Raw genomic sequence first — 24,860 nt, 5'->3', positions numbered from 1 at the left:
AATGCGCATGGAATGACATAGAGCCTAGCACGCCTAAAATGCAAAATATGACGAGAGAAAGAACAAAGATAAAAATGGATTTGTTCGCGCGTCAGAAAGAAAATTAAGAAAATAATTTAACTCTTGACAAGAATTCTTAATTATCGGTAAATACGTTTAAAAATTTTTTCGAGAACGTTGGATATTAATATTTAAAAGTTGTTAGGATATGTACAAAGAGATATAATATATGAATATGAAGGTGTGTGTAAATATATTGAATTCCTGTCCCAAAAGACCGAGCTGGATCACATATTCCTTCCCGATCCTTCGGAATCACTGGACACTACATCGAAGAGTAACACAGTCTTTGTGGATTTCGAGATTGGTCTTTTAATGAAAAGAAGAAAAAAATTAAAAAAAGGAAAATAAGTAAGCTAATATTAGTAATAATAATATTTAACAGCAGTTTGTTAAACAAGGGCTTTGTGGTTTTCTTTTTTTTTAGGGGGAGGGGGGGAGAGTGATCAGAAGAGAAAGGCATCTGTCGACAGACGTAAACACGGTAAAACAAAGTTTGGAATGTAATTAATGGTAGAGATCCGAGTATCCAAAAAAGCACTGTGTTGACTCTCGATACTCTCTCTTTTTATCTTCCTTTCTCACATACGCATTCACACTCTTTCGCATTTTCTCTTATACTCTTATACTCTTTCGTGCGTTTTTTCGACTTCCGCATACTTGGCAATCGCAAAAACGGTGCCCAGGTAATTAGGCCCTCTTTGCTAACGCATCGATACATATCGTATATCGTGCACGTGAATTACAGTTTCTTTATAATACTTGTAAAAGGACTCGAGTCTCATGTAAGTAGACAAGAGCGTTTGTGTACGTGTGAACATGTGTGTGTATGCTTGCGCGTGCGCGTATGTGTACACACACACGCACGTTTGTATTTGCGTGTATATATAATATACATGGATAAATCTACAATAATAAAGAGAGCCAACCGCTTCTCTCGTACCGACATGTAAAGTAGCGCAAAATTTTATTTCTTCTTTGTCTTTGTCCTCGAATTCTACGAGAGATACGATCTGAAGAAGTTTCTTTCGCATGTTGCGGATTATATCCGTAAAACTAAACAAGTAACCCTGATATTCATAAAATAACGAAGAATATAAACCCGATGATAAAGTATCGAACTAAAGATTGAGATTAGAAAAATAATAATTTATTTGCAAATTAAAATTCGAAAATGCGTTCCACAAAAATAAATGGATCCAAGTATAGCTTAAAAAGATTGCGCTGTTGTGAAAAACAATTATCTCGATCGTAGCCTTCGAGAAATTCTTTTTCTTTTGTACTTGATTACGTCATTAAAATTCAGCGAAAGCGTAAAAGTACATCAATTTCCTTGTAAAATTTGAATTGTCTGTACCAGAGCCAGATTGGCAATAGAAATCTTTTAAAAGGCAGGCGTTTAAAATGGAAATAAACCATTTCGAAAATAACGTGTAAACGAAATCTAAAACGATTATGAAACGTTTCCACTCTTTTACCGATAAAGAAACGAATCCTTTTAGTTCTTAAATATGTAATGCTGACGAAACTATTGTGTTAAACACAAAAGCTAACCGCACTATTCTAAACAATAAATCTTTGTCTCATCTCTCATCAGTGTAATCCCTCTCTGCTCCTCTTCCCTAAATACTATAACACTACGCTATTTACACCAACTTACGCTATTATGGGACACTAAATAACCTATCAAGTATATATATTACAGGACACGCCGTCATATTCGTACTTTCTCTGGCGACACGCAGTATATATAACATCTTTGGACTTGGTTTTATTACACATTTATATAGAATATTACGATCGCGTTTTCTCTTCTTCTCTCATTTAATTCGCTTCTCGCCATCTCGTGAAAGCCCATGAGCGCTTACTCGAGAATGAGAAGCGTTCTTTCAGTCTAATAAAAGAAAAATACTCCCCCTATCGTTTTCTCCTGCTTACCGACATTTGCCAGTTATTTGTCGCTTTCCACGGTATGTTGTACAAATATTTTAACGCTTGAGATTCTCGGTAATTCCTTCAGGTTCGTCGCGGGGACCCTTGGAAGACAAGCGTTCTGTTTAAATAAGAATAAACGCTTTTTCTTGCAGTCAACTCTAAGTTGGTTCCACCAACGCGAAAAATTGGCCCACGTCTCAAGAGAATGTCTCGTAACATAATGGCCAAAAGCCATCGAACTAGGATGCTACGATTACGAATGCAAAACGACATTCATCGTTATAGGAAGAAAGTTCGCGAGCGTCGTCGATCTCCCCTGCATTCTCTTTTCGTTTAACGGCTCGCGTATGGAATCATCGCGGAAACGATTTCTCCTTTGACCGTGTAAAAAAAAACAGTATGACGAAATTAACTAAAACGGTAATCGAAACTCGGTGAAACTCGTGGACCACTTAAACCGCCGACACTTGAGCGTCTTCGTCATCTGCAACAATTTAAAACACATTTTAGTAAATGACTCATTGAAATGCCAAATATAATTGAAATACAAGAGACTCTAATTTGGATCAATACAATTTAACGCATACAAAGTTCTGCCCGATTTAATAATATCAGTTCAAATCGAAGAACAAATTTATCGTAAAACTATTTAAATATATGACATGGAAAATAAATATAAATTGTATATATAAATTGCTTTACATATATAATGTATATATAAAGCATTTTCTATACATAAAATTTATATTTATTTTCTATATCTTTCTATATCTACGTATTAGAGTCTCTCGCTAATGCAACGCTTATAAACAGACGTATTGCATTTATTTCTAAAATTCTAAATCTAATTATTTTAAAGTAGATCAATTCAAGAGAAATGAACAATTAATGTAAACAAAAAAAAGAGTAAACGTGCGACATGGACAAGCAGCAAATCATGCCTCGGCATCACGCAAAAAGTAAACAAATCGCAAAATATATTATAACGTCTCAATGCAAAATTCAATGATGATAGGCAAGCTAGTGCATTATGCAATGATCACTAACATAAATATTGACATAATGCAAATATGATTACGCATCACGAAATTATGTGACCATGAGTGTGCTACATATGACAATCACATTGATTAAACACAAACTTTATAAACATATTGTACAGGCATTTCGTTCATTTTACAAGTAAATATAGTATTTATTTACACTGTGTACCAATAACCACATAATATCCATTAATTAACGCTAATATTGTCACCGTGTTTATAATTATATTGAATATTGAGGTCAAGATTGTGTTCACCATTATGTTCAAGATTTCGTTTCAATTATGTTATACATAAAATCTTGTTTAAAAAGATTGTATTCAGAAAGATTGTATATTTTTGTAGAAAAGATTAAGTATTCAGAAAAAATTTTAACAAAAGCTTGCAAACATTTCTTAAACAAGTATACCATATATATATAAAAAAAGAAGGTAGTTTAAACATATCGTTTAAATATATATGTTTAAATAAATACACAAAAATTGAAAATGCATAGCATCAAGATAATAATCATTTTTCACAGCACGCACGATGAAAAATTTCGAACAAGAAAAATTAATAAAAACTGCAAATTGATGGTCGTAAGAGTACAATTTTTACAAAAGCTATTCCGACAGTAGTGAGCTGACGGAGTGCTTTTGCCAACAAATCAGCACTCCTCGCTGTGCGTGAATATTGACAACGAGAACGTAAAAAAAGATGTGCTCGCCTCAACGAGCGTAAATCGAATAAATGTGTATATGAGGGTGAGTGTGAGCCGTGTGTGAACGGTAGAGCGATTTGGCTAGATGTAGTACCATCTTCGTGATCGGTGCCTCGATAGGTGACCCCTTCGTGGCTGTTAGCACGACCGAGTCTGTGCAATCTCGCCATCTGCTGCACGACTTTGTACGCCGGTGGTTGACGGCATTGTGGTGTGCTACTCATGCCTGATCGCATCGACGATGTCATATTGCCCGCCATAGCACCCATCGTCGTCATTATGGTCGTAGTCCCCGCTCCGGGTGGTGGCAACGGGGCTGGCATTCCTAGGCCCATGTTTACTCCTAATCCCGTAGTACCTGAAAACCCTCAACTTTCTCGATCTCTCTTTCTCTTCGTTTCGAGCCGCCTCTTTTCTCGCCTTCTTACACATCCTCCACCTCGTCGATAAAGCAATTCGCCTGCCACCGCGGATGCAACGAATTTGTAAACGAGCGAGAATGTTAAGAGTATCGAGCACAAACTTATATTCCCACGTATACTTACAGATTTTAATTAACAGACGCATCAAAAACCCGAATATCTTATATACATAAGATATTAAATACATTGTAATTCTTGCAAAAAGAATGATATTCAAAAAATAAATTAATTAAAAATTAAATTCTTATTTTTATAGCATTCTAAATTTAGTTCATTCTCTACGCATTTATAATTTGCACTTTTGCAACACAACATTCATTATTGTTACCATCTCTTTTGTCAATATTCAATATGCCCAACAAAACTATATTAATTGAAATTTTGCTTTCATCTTTAAAAATAGCATAAAAAAGTTACAACATTCAACTAATTATTGAGAGAAATAAAAGATAGTCGCGCTCGCTTACAGCCGAAGCCGAGATCCACGAGAAGTAACCACGAGTTTAATGATAACCGCAAAAGACATTCATCGCTATCCACCCTACAACCTGCCCAAGAGAAAAGAAGCATAGATATGCCGTTTTACATATAGTCAATACCCTGAAAAGAACGCAATTATCTCCGCTAATACTACGGTATACGCAAATACGCAAATGGAACAAGCTCGATGTAAACGCGTTGCGCTTCTAGGTCACATTAGAAACGAACGGTAATGCAACATTTGTCACCAGCGTGCGGACCAACAGATTCGTTCAATAACAGTTACACACACACACACACACACAGTAACGCATCAGAGACCAAACACGCAAGACGTCGCTTTTCCTCGAGAAAGGCAATCTCTGTCAAGTTCAAACAAAGTTCAAGCTGTAAAGACGTTGAAGGCCAATAAGATTACTTTTTACCAGTCACATGTTGTTTTACATGCATAAGCCATACTGTTTGCATCCTCAAAATAATATACTCCCTTTCGAGGCAGCAGAGACAGCAAAATCAATGCAATGAGTCAATGCAGATCAAACAAATGAAACAGGCAGATAGTCGCGAACTCACCTTGAGGAGTTGGGGGTTGGTGATGAAGATGATGATGATCGTGATAATGTTGGTGGTGGTGATGATGGTGATGATGATTGTGGTTGTGATTCTGATTGGCAGGAAGCGGAGGTAACACTGCTACCGCGTGAGGAAACGGGGGTGCTCCGCCTCTTATAACAGACCCTGCACCATACAGAGGCCACATACGACATATTTTTTTTTACAAAATCTACAAACTTGTGCCGTTACTGGAAACGCGAAGAGATCCTCAAAACGAATCATCTTTATGCGATGCAAGTGCGTTTTCAAAAGCGCACGATCATGACGAATAACGCATGAAATACCGCCTGCGTGATCAAGCGAGTAGTAAGCTGTAAAGCAAATCTTAAAAGCAGCGGAACCTTAAGAAGCGATTGAAAGCACAGTTGTTATGCTATATACGCAGCGTTCAACGACGCGAATATCAATATATAAAATCGTACGGCACGCAATGTTTAGTAATATTTAATCCTTTATACATTCATCTGATATTTATGGTAACTCCGTTTAACGTTTGAAGGTACGTGGCCATGGGACATACGTTTTTCAGCAATAAAATTTAGCCAGCAACATAAATGCCAAGAAATTATACGAAATAATGAAATAATACATGAACGGAAACTCTCTCCTGATATTTAACACTCGACAGATCAATAATTAAAATAATATATGCATTTATTGCAAAGAATTTATAAACTCGAATCGTGTGACTACAAATATTCAAGAATAGAAAATATTATATTTTCGATCGGTTTAAATTCTCAACACTACAGCATCGAATACGAAGATCACTTTCACATGTCTATAGCATCAAAATCTAGACACACCAAAATTATAATACCACGGTTTTGATTCTAAATACTATCAACAGTACTACTTGTCACTCAATACAAAACGAATGACACGTAATCACCTGACAACGTAAAAACAGATAATACAAAAACTAAAGCCAATGTAAAATAATGTAAAAACAAAACAGCGGATGGGTGTGTGAACAACTGTAATCTCATATTGTAAAAATGTATCCAGCTCTCGTCGTAAGCGCGTTAAAAAAAAATTTGATTTCCAGTGCCGATTTCCGGTCCGGCGCGGCGGCACGAGACCGCGAAAGAAACTACTATGTCTCTACTACTTTACTACGGTGTGTTTCTACGAATCGGGCAAAAGGAACAGCATACGAGCACACTTCGCCATAATCCGTTCTCTCGTTTCACTCTCGTGTTTCTGATTACGTACCTTGCAGAGCGGAGTGCCGTCTTTGCGGTGGCGGTGGGCTGCCGCCCGCTTCCACGCTGCTCCCGCTGTGGCTGTCCAACTGAGTGCTATGACCACTGTCACTGCTCGTCACCGAACCTACGCACAGGTTCCCAAGACACTTCTATCACTACACACGTACTAACCGAGAGATTACGCCCTGACGCAATCGCTAAACGATCCTATTGTCTAGTCGCGACGCTCATTCGTCTCATTCGTAATCCGTATCTTTTTGTTCCAGAGCTAGAATACCTAAACTGTCTCACAAAGAGAGTCGGCACGAGAACCTAAGCTGCCACACTTCAATTGCAAGTCTCTCTCGCGCGTTCCTATCTATCTGTTTCCTGCCGTCTATAAACATTTATATTCTATCATTAGCAGAGCGTAATCAACAAGTATATTTTATGTGTGCAACTGTACGCCGCATTAAAGTTGTAATCAATGATATTTATTGATCCTCTATACAACATTCAGAAATCAGATTGTGCTCATTTAAACGTTTAATTTAACGTTCAATTTAGACTACGGCTGGACAAATGATTATTTTTTTCAATAAAATTTACAAATCAAAATTGTCAGAATTTATTAGCGAGTTTATCTACTTCGTAAAAGCAGCGCTGTAGCTACCGATTTCATTAAAATACGACTCCGTATGTCCCATGGTATGAGAACTCCGAGTCGAAGCCGCAATTCGTTCTGGAGTTAGGTACGAGGCGCGACGTCGCGACGTCTGATCGAAAAGAAAAGCTCGCGCTATAGTAATCGGCATACAAGATGCGTGTGTGAGTGTCGTGTATATATGGATCAACTAAATAACATGGAACATTTATGAATTGCGTAAACGGCTGTGCAGCGTGCATAATAATGAGACTCCTTGTTGCGAGACCTGACCAGTGTATGTAACGAGCAATGAAAGTGCGTGATGGTGCTTCGCGAGATGCGTGTCTACTAAGTCGATATTTATAATCGATTAACAATCTATCAGTCTGTCAGTACGATCTAAAAAGATATAAACAAAAAGCTATTAAAAGTACCGCAAAATAAAATAACTTGCGAGATCCATTTAGATGGAATAATCCGTCTAAATATGTCTTTAGAAAAACCTAGAGAAGAAAGTATCACTGTACCGGACAGCATCTCGCTTCAAACCATTTCATAAAGAAAAAAATTGTACTCACCGCTTGTTAAGGTTTTCCTCAGCGGCTGGAGATTGCTCAAGCTAGTTACACTACTGCTCTCCGCACTGAGATCGACAGGGGGCGGTAGGCTGGCAGGAGTATCGCTGTGGGATCGTTCGTGCATCGGTACCCTGCTGCCGGATCCTACTCTTCTAGGTGCACCTGGACTAGGCTCCAAACCACTCGAATGCAGTACCAATCCCGGTACAGGTAACGGCGCTGGACAGTGCTTAGGTTGATATGGTCGTGTCTTGTGAGGGTCAGACAGAGCCAACATCTTCCTAACTGCTTGCGGCGACGCGGCGCCAAATTTTGTACCTGAGAGAATCCATAATTAATACAAAAATTACAAAATAAATTCTTCAGAAAAATTTATTATAGCGCAGCTGTAAAGATTCACCAACCTTGTATACTCTTTCTGCCTTCACTAGTACTACTGGCGCTACTGGTAGTCGACAGAGTAGGCGACGGATGCCTTCTTCCCCGACTGCCACCCAGTGGTACCGCAGCTGCAACTGCAACGGCTCCTGCATGTGGCTCGCAATCGACAGAAAGTTGATGCAACCGTTCCTCATCGGTGATCACTTTCATGTTCGCGAGATAGGCCTTCACTCTTCGGACCATTTGTGCTTCCTCAAACATTTTCTTCGGATTTGGTGCGGCCGTGGATTTCTTTCGTCGTTTCACTGTCGCAGTTTGACCGCCTATTTGGCAGCGATAACACAAATATTACAAATACTGTATTTAGTACCAAACCAAACCGGAGAGACAACACAAAATAACATAAGAAACTCACCTTGATTACCAGTAGTCATTTGGTTCAGAGCTACCATTGCGGAACTTGGTGGTTGCCCGCCCCTTTCCAGCATAGTGAGTAAATCATAGGGTGAGGAACACATGTTTGTCAATGTTCTCACTTCCTTCGCAATCATCCTGAGTTTTTCGAAATTTACCAGACCTTCTACTCTTGAATCATTACCAAGATGTATAAAGGTCAAGTCTTTTTTCACGACCGGATAGAAAGGTATCTAAAATAAATAACCATTTAACTCGCTAGTAACAATTTAAAGCCATCATACTACAAGCTCGAATTATAGAAATATATAATCGATAGTAAGCAGTAAACAGTAAATAAAATAAAATACAAAAATAAATTTCAATGAAAAATTATTTTGTAGTATAAAGAAGAATAAAACTCACTATCGGTGGTTGCGTTTGTTCAGACGCCACCAATTGCCGGTATTTACTCATATTACGGCTGGGATCCATTAATTCTTGTAGATCACTAAATAATCTTTGATATTTGGTTGGCAGTTTTTCCCACGAAGCTCTTAATCTCGACACTGAACCATGGCCCAAACCGGATACAATCGCGAACATGGAATTGAAATTTTTGCACTCCTTGCATTGGCCTACGCAAAAAAGTATTGTTGATATAAAATGCCTAAGAAGTAAAGTAAGGAAAAAAGTTCCAAATATACTTACGCGCTATTTTAATAAATTGCTTTATAATCTTACTGCGCCGTACGAGATTATGTTCGGAACAAACTTCTGTTACAACCCAAAACATTTCTCTGTTGACTAGTTCTGCAAACTGACTGAGCATAGGTACACCGTACCTACTTTTCAATTCAAACAAATCATCCACATATTCCGTGGACTCAATTTGTCTGTAATAAAATACGCAAAAGTAAGCTTGTTGTTATTATCAAACGTGTAATCAAATGCAAGTTATAGATGCAATTTGCAATAGACAGATTTATACATTTCATTAAGTATCGAATTACCTGAATATACTGAAGTCTTGTAGAGTCAGTTGTATTGCTACTTCCACAGCATTCAATTGCAAAAAGTGTACTTGAGATTCTCGAATGAGTTCCGGAGCTTGATCGTCAGCTACTAATGTTTCGGAAATTCCGTTAGTTTTCAAGTAGTATCGAGAACTCAATCCGATTCGTTCCGCAAGATTCTGCAATTGATCTGGCAATCTACGCTGTTTGATCATACCACCTTCGCCGACACTCACTTCCGCCAGAGAGAAATTTGAACTACTTTCTGTTATGCCAAATTCTTGAAGTGCAAGCATCACCACCTACAAAAAGTTAACGCATCATTATATATAACCCATACATATTTTTCTTTAGTTATTTAATTTCAGCAGTATAAATTTGCTTACCTCATGCGCTGTCGTTTCTTTGTGAATAAGGAGATATTTGCAGGTTTGATCTGCTTTATATACTTTGAGCACGTGTTCAGGATAATCGTTTGCCCTCAAGTCGTCGTAGCAATAAAGCGACGTAAGATCCGGATTACTTTTCGAATGGTATAGATTAGTAGTAGTTTGCGTAAGCCCTATTCCCGGTGGTGTATGCGGTGGCGCAAGAGGATCATCCACGTGTACACCGTCGCTGTTAAAATTAAAAAGAATCTTGTGTCAGCAAAGAATTCAAGTAGATTTAATTATCATTTGTGCAACAGGCTTTAATGCACTCACTTGATCGTGTTCTTTGGCAGTATGTTCATTTTCATAAGTGCTTTCTGTAATCGCCGTTTAGGTCCAAGAGTCATAAATCCTTTGTGTTCTTTTTTAGCATCTTTGCATGGCGATACATTGTTGTCTGGAATTAATAACGGTACTCCACCAATCATAGGATTTAAGGGATTCACAGGAGTCATGGGATCCACGTGCGTTGACAGTCTAACTCGTGGATCCGACTGAAGCCTAGATATTTCCGGCTTATTTGTTCTACCTCGAGGTCTCGGGGAATTGTCTGGCATTTGGAGCATTTCTTTAAAAGCTGTAAGACCAAATAATTGAAGTTAAAGAAAAAACATTTTATTATTATTCTTCTATTTTCTGGTTTATAAATGAAACCCACCAAGCAAATTAGATTTTACAGTTATACTGAGATGCGTAGAAGCTCTCAGAATATCGAGTGCTTTCGCATGATTTACATGCTCAAAACTTTGGCCGTTCACTTCTAAAATCTGGTCGCCTCTCTTTAAACCGACATCTTCAGCCTTAGATCTCTTGTCAACTTTTGAGATAAATATACCAAAACCTCTCTCAAATCCTCCTAAAATGCTAAAATTTAAGACTTCGTCCCTGTTTGGCCTGGCTAACGTTACGTTCCGCGTTCTCGCTTTCGCCGCACATGCAATATTTAACAACCTGAAGTCAAACAATCGATTACAAATAATTATTTCCCTTAAAATATACTTAAATATATTTCCTTTTAAAAAAATAAAATAACGAGACAGGAGCTTACCTTTGTTGTCCTAACATTTTCTCTCTTTCCAGTCCAGTTTCGAATGCTTCTAAAAATTCCATCATCGCTGGATCAGTTTCAAAATCGGTAAAATGATTGTTCACCCATAAGAGCACGACGCGAGCAACGCGATCTCGCACTTGCGCCTGATCAAACCACTCCAGCAATTGACTCGCGACTAACAACGGACTATCAATGAACGTTCGATGAGTCAATAAGAAATCTTCCACATAAGTAGGATCCGTAATACTGTTTTCTTCAATAAGCTGTAACATCAAACGCTCTGGCGTTCCCCGAATCACCACGTGACCTCTTCGAGCTGCGCCATCCAAAGCTCCTCGCAACTCAGTCACCAGAATCACCCTTCCATTCTCCTCGTGTCTCTTGGTATTCTCTTCTCCTTGATGTTGTATTCGAAAGTAATCTGCTTGCGTTACGCAAACAAATTGGCAATCGTCGCACCTGCAGATAGAAAACCACATTTTCTTTCTCTCCTATATTGCTTTCTAGGCATCGTGGCCTATACAGAAGTAGGGAAGAATCACATTACGAACTTTGTTCTCATAACTCCACGATGTAATAGCCTCTCCATAGTAGGCAAGATTCCAAAGCTATCTCCGAGACCAAGTTGTTCAATCTCGCCATTGCTGTGCTCAATCTCAACAGCGCCGTTGATCAGCACGCTCCAACTGTCGAGTTCCTCGCCGTCGTTTAAGACCACCATCCCGGCACGATCGACCACCGCAAATACCATTACAGCGCACAGCGCTCTTCTGACGGCCAAAGTCATGTTCGTGAAAGCTTTCAGTTGTTGCGTAAACTCCAAAAGCGTCTCTATGTCATCCTCCGTTCTCTCAACAGGATCCTTTTCTAAACATTCTCGTACGGGATCGCGCACCGTTAAACTCTAAAATATCACAATAGTAGAAATTAGAATCTCATCTAACGCACCTCTAGGGGACAGGACGCAGCAAGATAAATCATGATACTTACATCCATGCTCTCTGCCAGATCCTCCTCCTCATCGCTGTCAACAATAGATTCCACAAGACCTGACAGATCCACTTCATCAGGATCCGCGTCTAACGAACTTTGTACAGATGTCATAGTGTCGGATCCACTGTATGCTGAACTTGTGTCACTCGAATGGCTACTTCTATTTGATTTCTGATACAGCTCCGGCCTGCTTGTAAGGCCCTGTGAGAACTACAAAGAAAACATTTATCAGCTTGTTTTTTTAATGTTATTTCTAAATTTCTTAAAGTTTATGTGTATAATTTTTTCCAGATGTTGCGTCACGATCTATAAATTGCCTTTACACATTACTACAATACGATAGTAAGAAGTATTTCAAATCTTTCCTATATAAAGTAGTTCAATAAACTCTACCCTACATCTTCCCGATACTCTGAGTTACGTACGTATTTATTATAGAAAACTGTATAAATCAATAAAATTTTGATATAACGTGTAAGATGTAACGTATCCAAAAGAATTATAAATAAAATTTATATATATATAATATAAATTCTAATCTCTCTATTATATATATATACACTATACCATATAAAAGATTACATAAGTATATAATAGATACATATGATACTATATTTAAGAGATGATTAAAGTTGGCAATAGAGTAAAGAGAAACAAGACTTGGGTAACATTATATTGATAAGAAATTCATCTGTCACTTACACAAGCGTGTTCACACAGATAAGTTATATAAATTAAAAATATATATTAATGTAAAATATAACATAATAACGGTAATTTAACATCTGTCCCATCTAATCTAGCTCTTCTCTGGATCATCAATCTAACTGCGATAACAATAACAGTGCATGTTCAAAAATTAACTATCCAGAACGATGTCCCGCAAGTATCAATCTAGGAAAACTGCAACGCTGTTCCTGAGCATCAGCGACAACCTCCTATACCCGTATAAACCTAGGCAAGGGACAAAAACAACGACGACACCGCTCGTTCGCTAGTAGCGAAGCAGGAAATATATATATATATATATATATATATATACCAGGAATGGGCGTGATTGGGACAGGCTCTGGTTCGCGGTTAGGTTAGGTCACAGAGACATGACATCACGCACGCACGCCAAGTATGTATGTATGTATGCGGACCGTGCATCAGCATCAGGGAATCGGGGTGCGGGTGTGCTCCTCACGCGCGTACCCACATACATATTCGTCATCCAAACAAGATACCTAATACGACGACTGTTGTCATGTCATCGCGAGGGGAGGCCGCGAGTCGCGCGGGTCGCGCGTACGCCATACGCTCACGGCTCACGCTCCGCGCTCGGAGCCCTCGGAGCTCGAGCGCCCGCGAGTCGCGAGAGAGGGAGACGAAGAGAGCGAAGGATAGCCAAGGCCATTTTGAGTATATCTCCGAGAGGAGAGGCACTCACTTGATACACGCCGAACGCGTCCATCGCGTCAGCGGAACCCGCGATTCTCGTCGTCGTTGTTGTTGTTGCTGCTGCTATTCTCGTCTTCCTCCTCGGCGGAGACAATCACGACTCGCGACAGATCCGAGGAATCGTCCGCATTTTCCTTTATCGCGCTTTATCCGCCTCGTCCGGTCGTTTTTCTCTCACTGGCGTGCCGCGTGCGCAACGCAACGCAACGCAACGCAACGCGCGTGGAAGCGGACGCGCCGCGGCGTGACCCTCTTTCAACTGCTTAGCACGAAACTCGTGATTCGTGATGCGTCCGACAGTGCGACAGTCCGTCCGTCCGTCTGTCGTCGTCGCCGTCGTCGCGGTCGGTCATCAGCTTGGCGAATGTAGGACTGCCTCACCAGCCTCACTGCGGCACTGCCTCGTCTCGTTCCGCTGTCACCCGCACCGCGCCCCGCGAACCGCGAACCCACGTAGTGCCGACAGTGCCGTGCCGTGCCGTTGGCAATGTTGGCATTCCCTTCGGATCGGATCGCAGCGTAGTCACGTGACCCGCCACCGCCGCCGCGCCGTAAGCGGCTCCTCAGGTCCGTGTCAACGGGGGGAGCGCGTCGAGCGCGTATCACGTCGCGGTCGGCCGGCGAGAGAGGGGGAAATGCCGGGCCCACCTGTAGCTTCAACGCGCGATTTCGTTTCTTTTTCTCTTTTCTCTTTTTTCCATTTTTTTTTTTTCAAGGAATTTGATGTGGATCTCTTGATCGTTTTGTTCGTGAACATACTCGAACATACTCGATTACAAGCGCGATCGGAGCTGTAAAATTAAATCTGATTCCTAACAATTCGATACCTAATACCAGATTGGCGCACACAACTTTAGGTTTATGAGACACATAAAACATTCAAATTATTATTTTTTTTTTTTTTTATTATATATATTCGCTTTTTCTATATAAATCTATGATCATGTTGGAGTTTACTATATAAAATCATTTTTTATAATATATGTATAAAATCTATCTTACATATGATTTCAATAAAAGTTTAAGATGTACGAAAAATAAAATAAAATATGTTTTATTATACAGAATCATTTAATAAAATAAATCAAAGCAGACCAAAGGAAGAATGTTGTAAAATGGAGTTAATATTAACATCCATATATTAAAAATTGTTTGGATATATCACTGGGAAATTAAATTTTGTTCCCCACATAAGGTCGAAACGATGGCTGGTAGTTTAATGAAATTTTCTTGTCAGTATTGCGCATGGGGGATTAAATTTAAATTTCGTTACACTGAATACATATGCACACGTATCTCTAGTATATCCAGTTTCAGTCTTCGTAATTTCATAGTAGCTCGTAAACGCGGCACGGATTTGCATCTTTATAATCTTAATATTTACGTGCAAGCTATGCAGCAGCTGTTATATGAAGATTATGAAGACGCATTCTATCTCGTTAACGTAATATATAAAACTATTGTTGCCAGAATTGACCTCACTGTAACAGTTGCGGTACGCAAATGAAATTTCTGAGAAAAATGAAAAACAAAATAAAAATTACGTAATAATCTAAATAATTTACCAATGCTATAATTAGATGTATAAGATGTTGGGAGAAAAGGATTAAATGCGTATTAAATGTTGCATACAACGGGGAAGAGAATTTAATTAACCGTTTGATTCGTGTGGGAGATGGTTACTTGACAGGAGTTGGAAGTGATTTGACGAAAGATGAATGATTATGAATAAATTGGTTTACTTTACATGAAAGAAGAGTAAAGGTTGTGACGCGTATAAAACTCTCTCCCACGTTTGAATTTTTTTTAAATTATGCATTGTATATCATATTAAGCTGACGCAAAACCCATCACAACTCGTTAAACTCTATCTTGTTTTTTAATTATAAATAATGAGATTACTTGGACATGTGTTTACAAGCTTGAAAGTTCAAATTGCAATTAACAAAACTCCAGTTTCAAATCTTTCAAATCTCGCTGATATATGATGGCATAACATTCGAAAAAAAGAAATGGAAAATCAAAGATAAAGATATTTAATTAACTTGACGATAATTACTTCGGATGTATAGATATTCAATAAATAATAATTATGATAAGACGTGACAAAAATAACCGCGATTAAAAATACGATAATGCTTGATACGTAATACGTAATGTAACCTACTTCGATTTGCATACCCACGCGAATGTCAGCGGCCGATGCAATGTCATAAGAATATTGCAAAAATGCAAAACACGCTCGAGAAACTGATCGAGAAAGAACGCGCCGATGATCTCGCGATTAATATTCATCAACCTTCGCGATTAGTTAATCGCCATGCGGAACAATAAACAAACAATGACGTAAATTGACGCCAATAACGACACTTGAATTGCTCTAAGAGGCCTCTCTATAGAAAGTCACTGTTGGGCGATCGTGTGAAATGCGCTTAAGGAGTCGACGGACGGTCGATCGAGCCGCAAAGAAGCGAGCGAGGAAGAGAGGAGAAGGAGATGAGGATGCAGGCGAATGAGGATAGAGAAGCGCCGCCGCTGCTGCTGCTGCTGCTGCTGGTCCGCTCAAAGCATCCATCCAGCAACGGACAGTAACCGCTCAAAGGCCACTGTCCGACTCGACGGATGATTTATACGACCCGTTATGTCGTTCGTACCCGTGTATCTCACTTTTCCTTTTGTCCCGAGCCACACACTACTTTCCAAATTGCTTCTCCCATTCAACTTCTTGCCCGCCGCCGCCACGCCGGAAGGACGGCTCTGCAGGTACTCTGCCACACGCGTTCGATACCAAACTGACATCAAATCCTGATTACCAAAATTGTTTGTTTGAGCGTTTGACTATTTACATATAGACGAACTGATATCGTCATAGTTTATATCCGGTATCCGGTATTGATTTTGATAAATACAATTGTATATCATTCCTCAATCAAGAAAAGGACTATGCGTCATATACATGATTATGAATGTATATAGAATATATAGGAAAAAGAAAACTTCTGCAGGCCTTCTTATTAGATTTCAAAAACTCATTACAAACATTTTATAACTAACCGCGCACAATTTTTATAGATAGTCGCAACAGATAATTTATCGTAGCAAGTACTCAAATAATTTTTACTTGACGTCCTATCCTATAACGATTAAATACCTAGATAAAAACGAAAAGATAGGACATTTTCATAACGATCTGTGGACCCAAGAAAAACTGATGGAATAATAGAAAAAGAAGCCATACACAATCATGAATGTCTTGAGAAGAGTGATTTATGAGAAGCCAACGGAGTTTCCTTGAAGAAAAAGGGTTTCCTCGTCTTGGAATTTCGATTCAAGGTCGGAACAACATTGGACATTGTTTGCTCAGATGAATAGGAGAAGAAATAGTCATACAAGTACGAGTGATCATGACTATAAGATTGCCATAAATAAGTAAAAAATAGAGATATATTTACCGTGTCTTCGAAGACCAAGTTGACCTGGCGGGGATCGGTTATGGGATGAGGGTGCGGTGGTCGATGCATCCTCCCCCCGCTATGAACTTCCGGGTAGTCGATCTGCAAAAGACATGTCAGTTTATAAGTTAATAAATGAACTATAAATAAATTATGTACAGCGCGCACAATCTATTGATCTTGTTCAATAAGTGATTATGCCGCGCAAATGCTTATAATAAACCGTTTGAATAATCATCGAAGAATGATAACTTAATTGTCAATTTGCAAGCGTAACTTGATAATTGTGGTCATTCAATACAACCATAACCGAGATAGATAAGTATATTCAAAGATGTTACTAGTATTTTCATTTAAACAGTCTTTCAATCCTCACTAAATGTCTCTATAACTGACCATAAAAGTAAAATTACATTGAAGAATAATCCACTTGAGGTTAATTAAACAAGTTTTAGGTATCACTTCTGCTCCCGAGATTTTATTCACCACAAATTTTTCATTCTCTCAATTATCCGCGAAGAACCTGTTTAATATTGCTTATGATTTTGTTAAAAAAAAAAAAGCTCCGTCGCTTTCGTCAATCAGGAAAAAACTTTAATCAGGAAATGATAACATATCTAGAAAATGCTGTACATTCTGTTATTCCTTGCGAGCACATAATCGTAATAAAATCGGTCAATCATAAGATAACTGCTACTGCATTTTTTACATACACATGCGTCAATTAACTTGATTATTACTTTTAATCTGACTCATGGCATACGTATATACGGCTGTCTATAGAACAGCTGATAAAGTATTATAAATCGCGATTTATATAAAGATAATAATAAATAAATTTCACACGATATGAGGCGCCTAATATCTCTACGGACGCGCGCTGATAATCTAATTTGCGGATGCGCTGAATGCTGCAGCTGCCTTATTTCACTGCTCTGTTTAATGTACTGCTCTGTGCAGTACATTAAAAAGTCGCCATGCCCTAATATACATATATATATATATATATAAATAAATGTCACGAAAGTTTATCGTTTTTCGCCACTTTTGCACCTACTTTCAATCAGATATCTTCGTAACAAAATCTTGAAGTCTTTAAAAGTAAAATCTATACTAATATATATAAATTGAACTACAGAATAGTTTTATTAATCTAAAATTGTTCTCATATAAGTAGTTTATGTCCAAAAACCAAATAAAATTTAGATACAATCTACCCTAAATATAATATTTTCTCCGTGATAACATAAAAAATGGATATATTTAAGATGTGACAAATAATAATATTTATACTAATAATTAAAGGTGTAATATCGTTCTCGTAGATCAACATCATAAATATATAATTAAAAATAAAAATTACCAGATATCTGATAAATAGAAAATAAGTAGACTCTAATTATAAAACTATATTTGATATTATGCACAATAACCTGCAATGTTAAATTAGCCTAGATTTTAAGAGATAATAAGTATAGAAAATAATGTGCGATAATCCAAATTGGAAAATTTTATGACAGTATTACTGAGCATATATCTATTTTTAAAAATTTCTTGAAGAAAAATGCAAGAAAACTAATAATTGTTCTAATTAATCATACATTTCATAAGTTTGTTATGAGAGAGCTGCTGCTATTAATTAGATATTACATTATTATCGAATACTTGTCACTTGAAGTTTTTAATTATCAACCGGTTACGACAATGTCAGCTGCTTTTTATCCTTCGCGACAGTCTCTTTTTCGTTTGACAGGCAACAGCATTCGTTGCTGAACAGCTACGAAAAAAAAAGAATGAAAGAGACAATGAGACGAATGCGCTTCGGGCCGGAACTCGTAGGCCGGACTTCCGGTAGATATGCTGGTTATACGTTCCATTCACGGAACCGCTCCCTCATGACTCGATTGTTACAATGAATGTTTAGCCAATTTCGTTTCGGGATGAAAGTTCAGTTTCCATAGGCGATCGATCGATCGAGCAACACGACGCGACGTTCTAATTCGACATTTTGTATCGTGTACCTATATCGTCGCGACGCGCGACGCAAAATATAATCCGACGTACCGTGTTGTTCGTCATATCGTATGAAAAGTGATATAACGCGTTACTTGCGCATTTTTTCCAATGATTCAAACATATTTATTTTGCCCCACGGTATCGTTAAACAAATTGCAAACTAATCCCAACATTATGTCAGCATTAACAACGTCAACATTAAGAATTCTCGTACAATAGCTATAACCAATTAGCGCATTTTGCAATCATAGTCTCTCCTCTCCTCTCTTTGCTTAATAATGCTTGCTTCTAAAAGCACGCGTGATTTTCACGATCAGCAATCAAAAGCGTAACGCAATCGTGACGCAATGTATAAACGAACGAATGCGAAGTATGCGTGTGTTTTTCACGTAACGATTGAATTGTAAACAATTATCGCATATTAAGCATGAATGCAAAACAATGGCAAATTAAGCAAAAATGTTTTACGATGCGTTTAATTACGCCGCATTCAGCGCGTGTCCGAAAAATATATGATCGTGTTTCCATTGAATTTCACTTACTCAAACCGTATTAATTAATAGCTCCAGTAAAAATATATCTATGTCACTTTCATAGCATAACAATTAAAGATATGTATTAAATGCATAATAATAGCAAAAAATTTAAGCCTCAAATTAAAGATGTAATCGATGTTTTGTTAAGAATAAAATCCTTATAAAGAAAGAACAATATTTAAAAAAAATAAATTCTCCCTGTAGTCGAACTGACATTGTATTCTTTAATAATTCCGAAAAAAAAAAATCATTTATTTATATAATAAGTTCAAAATTCTATATAGAGAGATGGTTAACTAACCATTCACATAAAATTTTATTAATGAAACGAACGACACATCTTTGATGATTAATACTGATTGTGAGACAAAGCACAGAATGAAATAATATTTCAAGATGTAAAAACATCATTTGCTTCCATTCTTTGCGAGCGGTTAACTATATGGTTAAAGGAGAAATACTCTCTCAATTATACGCTCTCATTCATTCCGTTTGTCGGTCTCTTACATTGTGCGCTCAATCTCTGCGTGGGACCTTCGACCCGCGCGCGTAGGCGACATACGTCCCTGTGTATACAAATGCATATATATATATATATATATATATATATATATATATATATATATATACACACAACGCGTACTTATACAAATGTACAAAAATCATACAAAATGTACGATCGCGAGATGTCAATGCGTCAGCCTCCTCGTTGTTCTTTACGTCAATTTCAATCCGAACGTTAATGACTCCGTTCATTAGATACAATCGCTCGTATCGCCCCATACACAAGGTTATCAACCAAGAGGAATAGACGCCCTGAATCAAGATACCAGGATGTAATCGAAACTTGATATGAAATAAACGACTGTTTCCTCAACGGAAGAAGATAAAACTAGCGATTAAAATCATTACGAAAGATAAAAGATCGCGCGCTCTATCCGCAGCGGATGTTTAGCGTGAAATGTTGAAAGAAATATCTGCATGGTCTATTTTATTTTACACACTTTTGTGCATGATAATGCTCTCTCTCTCTCTCTCTCTCTCTCTCTCTCTCTCTCTCTCTCTCTCTCTCTCTCTCTCTCTCTCTCTCTCTCTCTCTCTCTCTCTCTCTCTCTCTCTCTCTCTCTCTCTCTCTCTCTCTCTCTCTCTCTCTCTCTGTGATATGCGTGTATATGCATTTTCATTCTTATTAGATATTATTTTCGCTTAATTAACTATTACAATGTATGAAACGCCTACACAGAATTTGTGCAATTCAATACAACATACATATATGTAGATATTGGACAGATAATACAATTTATTACATTATACAAATTCCGTGCATGCTACATAAATTATAATAATCTAACGTGAATTAGAAGAAAATTATACGTGGTAAAAATGAGAAAATAAATGTTTATAGTAATATAAAAGTCAAAATCGTGTAATAAATTCGCTTTTAAAACTCAATTTTAGTTCGAATATTTCTGACCAAAAAGTGATATAAAATAAAAGCATGTTTTTCATTAATCAGCGCAATTTTCGCGCAAATATATTTATTCTTAAATTTCAAAGTAAATATCAACGAGTTATGAAAACAACTTTCATCACATAATTTCACATCTCGTGTAATGGATTAACTTTTCAAAGACTCTCAGATGAGATGGGCCTTTTTACCTCGGATGACACGATCGATAGAGTTCTCGGTGTACCGGGCCAGCTTCTGGACAACGAACGTCCTTTTCGTTTTCTTACGACGATCCGAGGTCGTCCAGTCCTGCTCGTATATTTCAACATCGCGAATAATCAACTCGGATAATTTAGTCGGAATTACAGGACGTCTGACTGCGCATCACATCCACGTGATTCCTTCACTGTCATCACTACGCGAATCGATCTACGGACGTTCACCGTGTCAACAAGCCGATCAACCATGTGCTATATACGAGATTCAATGTCTCGATAAGTATATCTGTTTTTCAAAAATTTGCCAATGTATCCAACAATTCACTGTTACGTTTTCACGTTAATCACCAGACCAACACTTTGTAAACTTCGTTGCCGCACAAAAATTGAACATTTTACCGCGAACGTCAAACGATATCTCTCATAAACGACTGAGATTTACGAGAGCGCGATGGTAACTAACGTAAATGCCTTCATCTATATGTAATCGCGGCGATTCTATCGTTTCACGGGCAGAACCTTGCAAACTTAATAATCTCGAGGTCGACGTCGACGGAATTGGCCTCCATAAAATTGTTGATGCGATTATCCTGCTTGGATCGTGTTTCGCGTTCGACGCATACGCGCACTCTCACATATATCGCGTCTCGCGGAGAACTGAATCGCACATCGCGCGCACGATTCTTGAAGAGGGCCAAAGACCGACCTGCTGCGGTCACGTGATTTACGCGCTCAGGAACGTAGAAAGGCTTATCGTATGTCGCAACGTTATAATTTTCTTGTCGACGCCGGAAATTCTGATATGAAATCAATGGAGAATAAAAAATTTTATTCTAAATAACTCACGGTCGTATATGAAGAACTTGGATTATACTTATGTCGGAACGGGTATTAAAGTCTAAAAGATAAAGAAATAATAACTTAATTAATGAATTAAGTATATACAGTTGACGTTTAATATATACATATATAAACAATGAAATTGTAACTTTTTACAAAGTATGTCTTATTATCATATTTGTGGAAACTCGATAAATAATGAGATTTATTATTCTTAATTCTTTCATATGTTAATCTTATAGATTTAATTATACTAAAATATTCCTTTAGGTAATTAACGTTGACAGCTCTCTTTCGTGACATATTAGAAAAAAATTACGTTCTTCCGACGTTGCCCGTAGAAATAGAAGCATCAGATATCATACACATGTGTTAACGTAGAAGGTAATACTACCTCTCCGAATAATAAAAAAAAAATATGGGATCATGTTATTTTAAAACCCGAGACGAGCCACTTGTGAAATGAAGACGAGAAGGTCTCTTGAAAGAAAATCTTATATGACTGATTTTGAAAATGTTTCCAGCAAATTGGTCAAACTTGTAAACTTGGTATAACGGTAAAAAAGATTCGAGATGTATTCGCATAAAATAGTTTAACCTATACATGCATACGGAAGTTTCTATTTTCGAAATCTCGTCATTCTACGCACGAAAGGCAATCACGCATAAAATCTTATTCTTGTGTAATACGTGGGTGTATTTCTTGGCCAATTCAAAGTCTATCAAGCGTATTCATACGCATCGTTCGGTATCACGGACAAAATTAAAAAATGATACGTCATGTCCACGGTGCATGAGGTCGTCTGTAAATTTTGGAGCCGCGAATCAACGACATAGCTTCGCGCGAAAAAACGCAAAGCTGAATGTCGGATAAGATATAAATTACGGCGCGTTGCACGGAGTGAGAAAGGGCGCGTTGCGCGTTGATGAACGCGGGCGCATAAACTATGTCTCCCGAGTCATGTCCTACGAGGAGTCTGCATTACGGCGCGGCTATACACACGGATGCGTCCCGCGGCTAAAAATTTCTTTCTCTCTCCGGGACCTCCGCGAATGAGTGGCATGGTATTCATACAGCGCACAGCTCGACTCGGCTCAGCTCGCGGCGCCTGTCTACTTTATTTTCGGTTCTTCCTGCGCTGCCGATGCGCCATTGGCGTCAAACGTGGTCCTAAAAACACTGAGCGCGCAAGAAAGAATCCGTTAAAAAAGGAGACACCGTCGGTTGGTCATAGAGAAAGGCAAAAATAGCATCGCTGCATTCCAATCGAACGAGAGAAAATTTGCATATAGTGCGCAAATACCGTTTCCAACGTGGGAAATGGTTGCCAAAATAGGCAATTTAAAGTTTATCACAGCCAAAAGATAGCGAGAAAAAAAGTGATGGAGATATTTCCTCCATTAGAAAAAATTGCCCATAACTTATAAGTTGCGAAAAAAATCGGAATATATTTCCTAAAAAATTCGCAAGGTATGCAAATCAAATAAAATATGTCGTATTCAAGAAATTGCTGTTAGACAGCTAATAAGAGAAAGATAAGGTACAAATGTTTCTGCATAGAAATCGAGATATATCGAATGGAAACAATTTGAGTTGCAATTATGCGCTGAACAATTATCGTTAAAAGCTTTCTCGTGATCGCGCACGTTATGCCTGTTAAATTCTCGCCTTCCAAGATGCACGACTCGTTGCATGGATAGAGACGAAACATTTTCAAAGACTATCGCGCTACCAGGAAGTGCTAGCTGATAGGATGGCTTCAAAGAGACCCCTTAGGGCTTCCGAAAAAATCGTTTATGGTCGGCGACACGATATGCCAAAGGAACCTATATCAAGAAAACACTGACAGCGCTATTTTCGAAGCAAATCCTTCTATCGCTATACCCCAATCGCACTCTCGAAAATCTATCACGTTCGAGACTATACCACAGGCCCCACAGGGTTCATCAGTTCGTCCCTTCGATTCACAATCGATTTTTGCAAAACATCTCTATCGCGCCTTCCCGTCCTATTATAGTCGTTCAATCAATCGTCACTTCATACTTCCGATTAATCGCTATGCCACATCTGAGCGACAACTCTTGACGGTTGGCGCGTCCGCGTCGTCGACCACGCCGAACGAGACACGAAAAGCAACTGCAGGAGTCGCCGCAACTCGTCCGCCGTTTGCCACGATAAGCACGCTATCTTCTTCTTCTTCACGGATGTTCATTTTTTGTCGCGTGCACGAACACTTAATCACCACTGCAATCGCCGCACGCGCGCGCGCGCGCGCGCGGGAGACAGTTCTATCTTACATACAGCAAGGAATGCAGTAATGCAGTGTCAACCGCTCGAGGGGAGATCGTTCAAGGCAACTTCGATTAATAACCCCCGCTCAAAATGGACCAGTCGCGTCATAAATTTGTCGACGCGCGTTCATTTGTCGCAATTTCTTGTAAGTTACAACATCTTGACTGAAATGTTTATATAGCATATATCTGCTTTCATTAACGTACTAACTTTAGGTAATAAACTCGTATGCTTTGGTCGATTTAAGTATAAACTTAAATTTTTAATTAGAATTTTAATTAAGGAACTAGTGCGTGTGTGAGCTACATAACTGAAATAAGGTAAGCTGTAAAAGGTAAGGTATAGAATTCTGGCATCGATGTCACAAAAGACAAAAGTAAAAAAAAGTCATGTCGAGCTTAAAAGGAAAAGGAAGCACTGAGATAAGCCACAGAGCAAAGAACGACGGTGTTTACACCGATTCCAAGATGTTAAGCAATGCATCCCGTTATTTATACGCGATTCCTGGATATATACATCGCCGTTATCGCGTGTTATCGCGTGTTATCGCGACGATTAAAAAACGTCCTCGTAAGAATGTAAATAGTTACCGGATTATTCGGCGACTTTATTCACGCGCGGTTCTACGTATACTCGTGCACACGTGTCCGGTCGTGGGGCATGAATGAGAAGTCTATC

The 24,860-nt window shown here is 38.4% G+C and overlaps 1 protein-coding gene across 11 annotated transcripts in view; it reads right to left on the bottom strand.

The window, feature by feature from the left end:
• Positions 1-471: 471 nt before the first annotated feature.
• Positions 472-24,860, bottom strand: part of LOC143900016 (rap guanine nucleotide exchange factor 2) — a 116,405-nt gene continuing 92,016 nt past the window's right edge. For 4 of the 11 annotated variants that reach the window (XM_077410906.1, XM_077410912.1, XM_077410905.1 and 1 more), the window contains 16 exons: positions 16,830-16,931; positions 11,932-12,144; positions 11,493-11,845; positions 10,939-11,400; positions 10,549-10,841; positions 10,164-10,467; positions 9,846-10,077; positions 9,457-9,761; positions 9,155-9,339; positions 8,870-9,081; positions 8,466-8,697; positions 8,074-8,373; positions 7,670-7,987; positions 6,474-6,590; positions 3,836-4,099; positions 472-2,479 (listed from right to left, as the gene is read on the bottom strand). In XM_077410906.1, the coding sequence (XP_077267032.1) occupies positions 2,448-2,479; positions 3,836-4,099; positions 6,474-6,590; positions 7,670-7,987; positions 8,074-8,373; positions 8,466-8,697; positions 8,870-9,081; positions 9,155-9,339; positions 9,457-9,761; positions 9,846-10,077; positions 10,164-10,467; positions 10,549-10,841; positions 10,939-11,400; positions 11,493-11,845; positions 11,932-12,144; positions 16,830-16,931 (3,924 nt within the window). In that variant the 3' untranslated portion in view covers positions 472-2,447. Of the gene's footprint in view, positions 2,480-3,835; positions 4,100-5,216; positions 5,382-6,473; positions 6,591-7,669; positions 7,988-8,073; positions 8,374-8,465; positions 8,698-8,869; positions 9,082-9,154; positions 9,340-9,456; positions 9,762-9,845; positions 10,078-10,163; positions 10,468-10,548; positions 10,842-10,938; positions 11,401-11,492; positions 11,846-11,931; positions 12,145-13,366; positions 14,373-16,829; positions 16,932-21,040; positions 21,699-24,860 lie in introns of those variants that run through there. The other 7 variants (XM_077410909.1, XM_077410907.1, XM_077410911.1 and 4 more) reach the window with 6 other exon arrangements.

Source organism: Temnothorax americanus, unplaced genomic scaffold (genome assembly GCF_048541705.1).
Source record: "Temnothorax americanus isolate GAGA-0224 unplaced genomic scaffold, ASM4854170v1 Scaffold3, whole genome shotgun sequence".
In the NCBI taxonomy this organism is placed as follows: Eukaryota; Metazoa; Arthropoda; class Insecta; order Hymenoptera; family Formicidae; genus Temnothorax; species Temnothorax americanus.
Note: the sequence above shows the minus strand (reverse complement) of the source record. Positions and strands in the feature narration are given on the sequence as shown.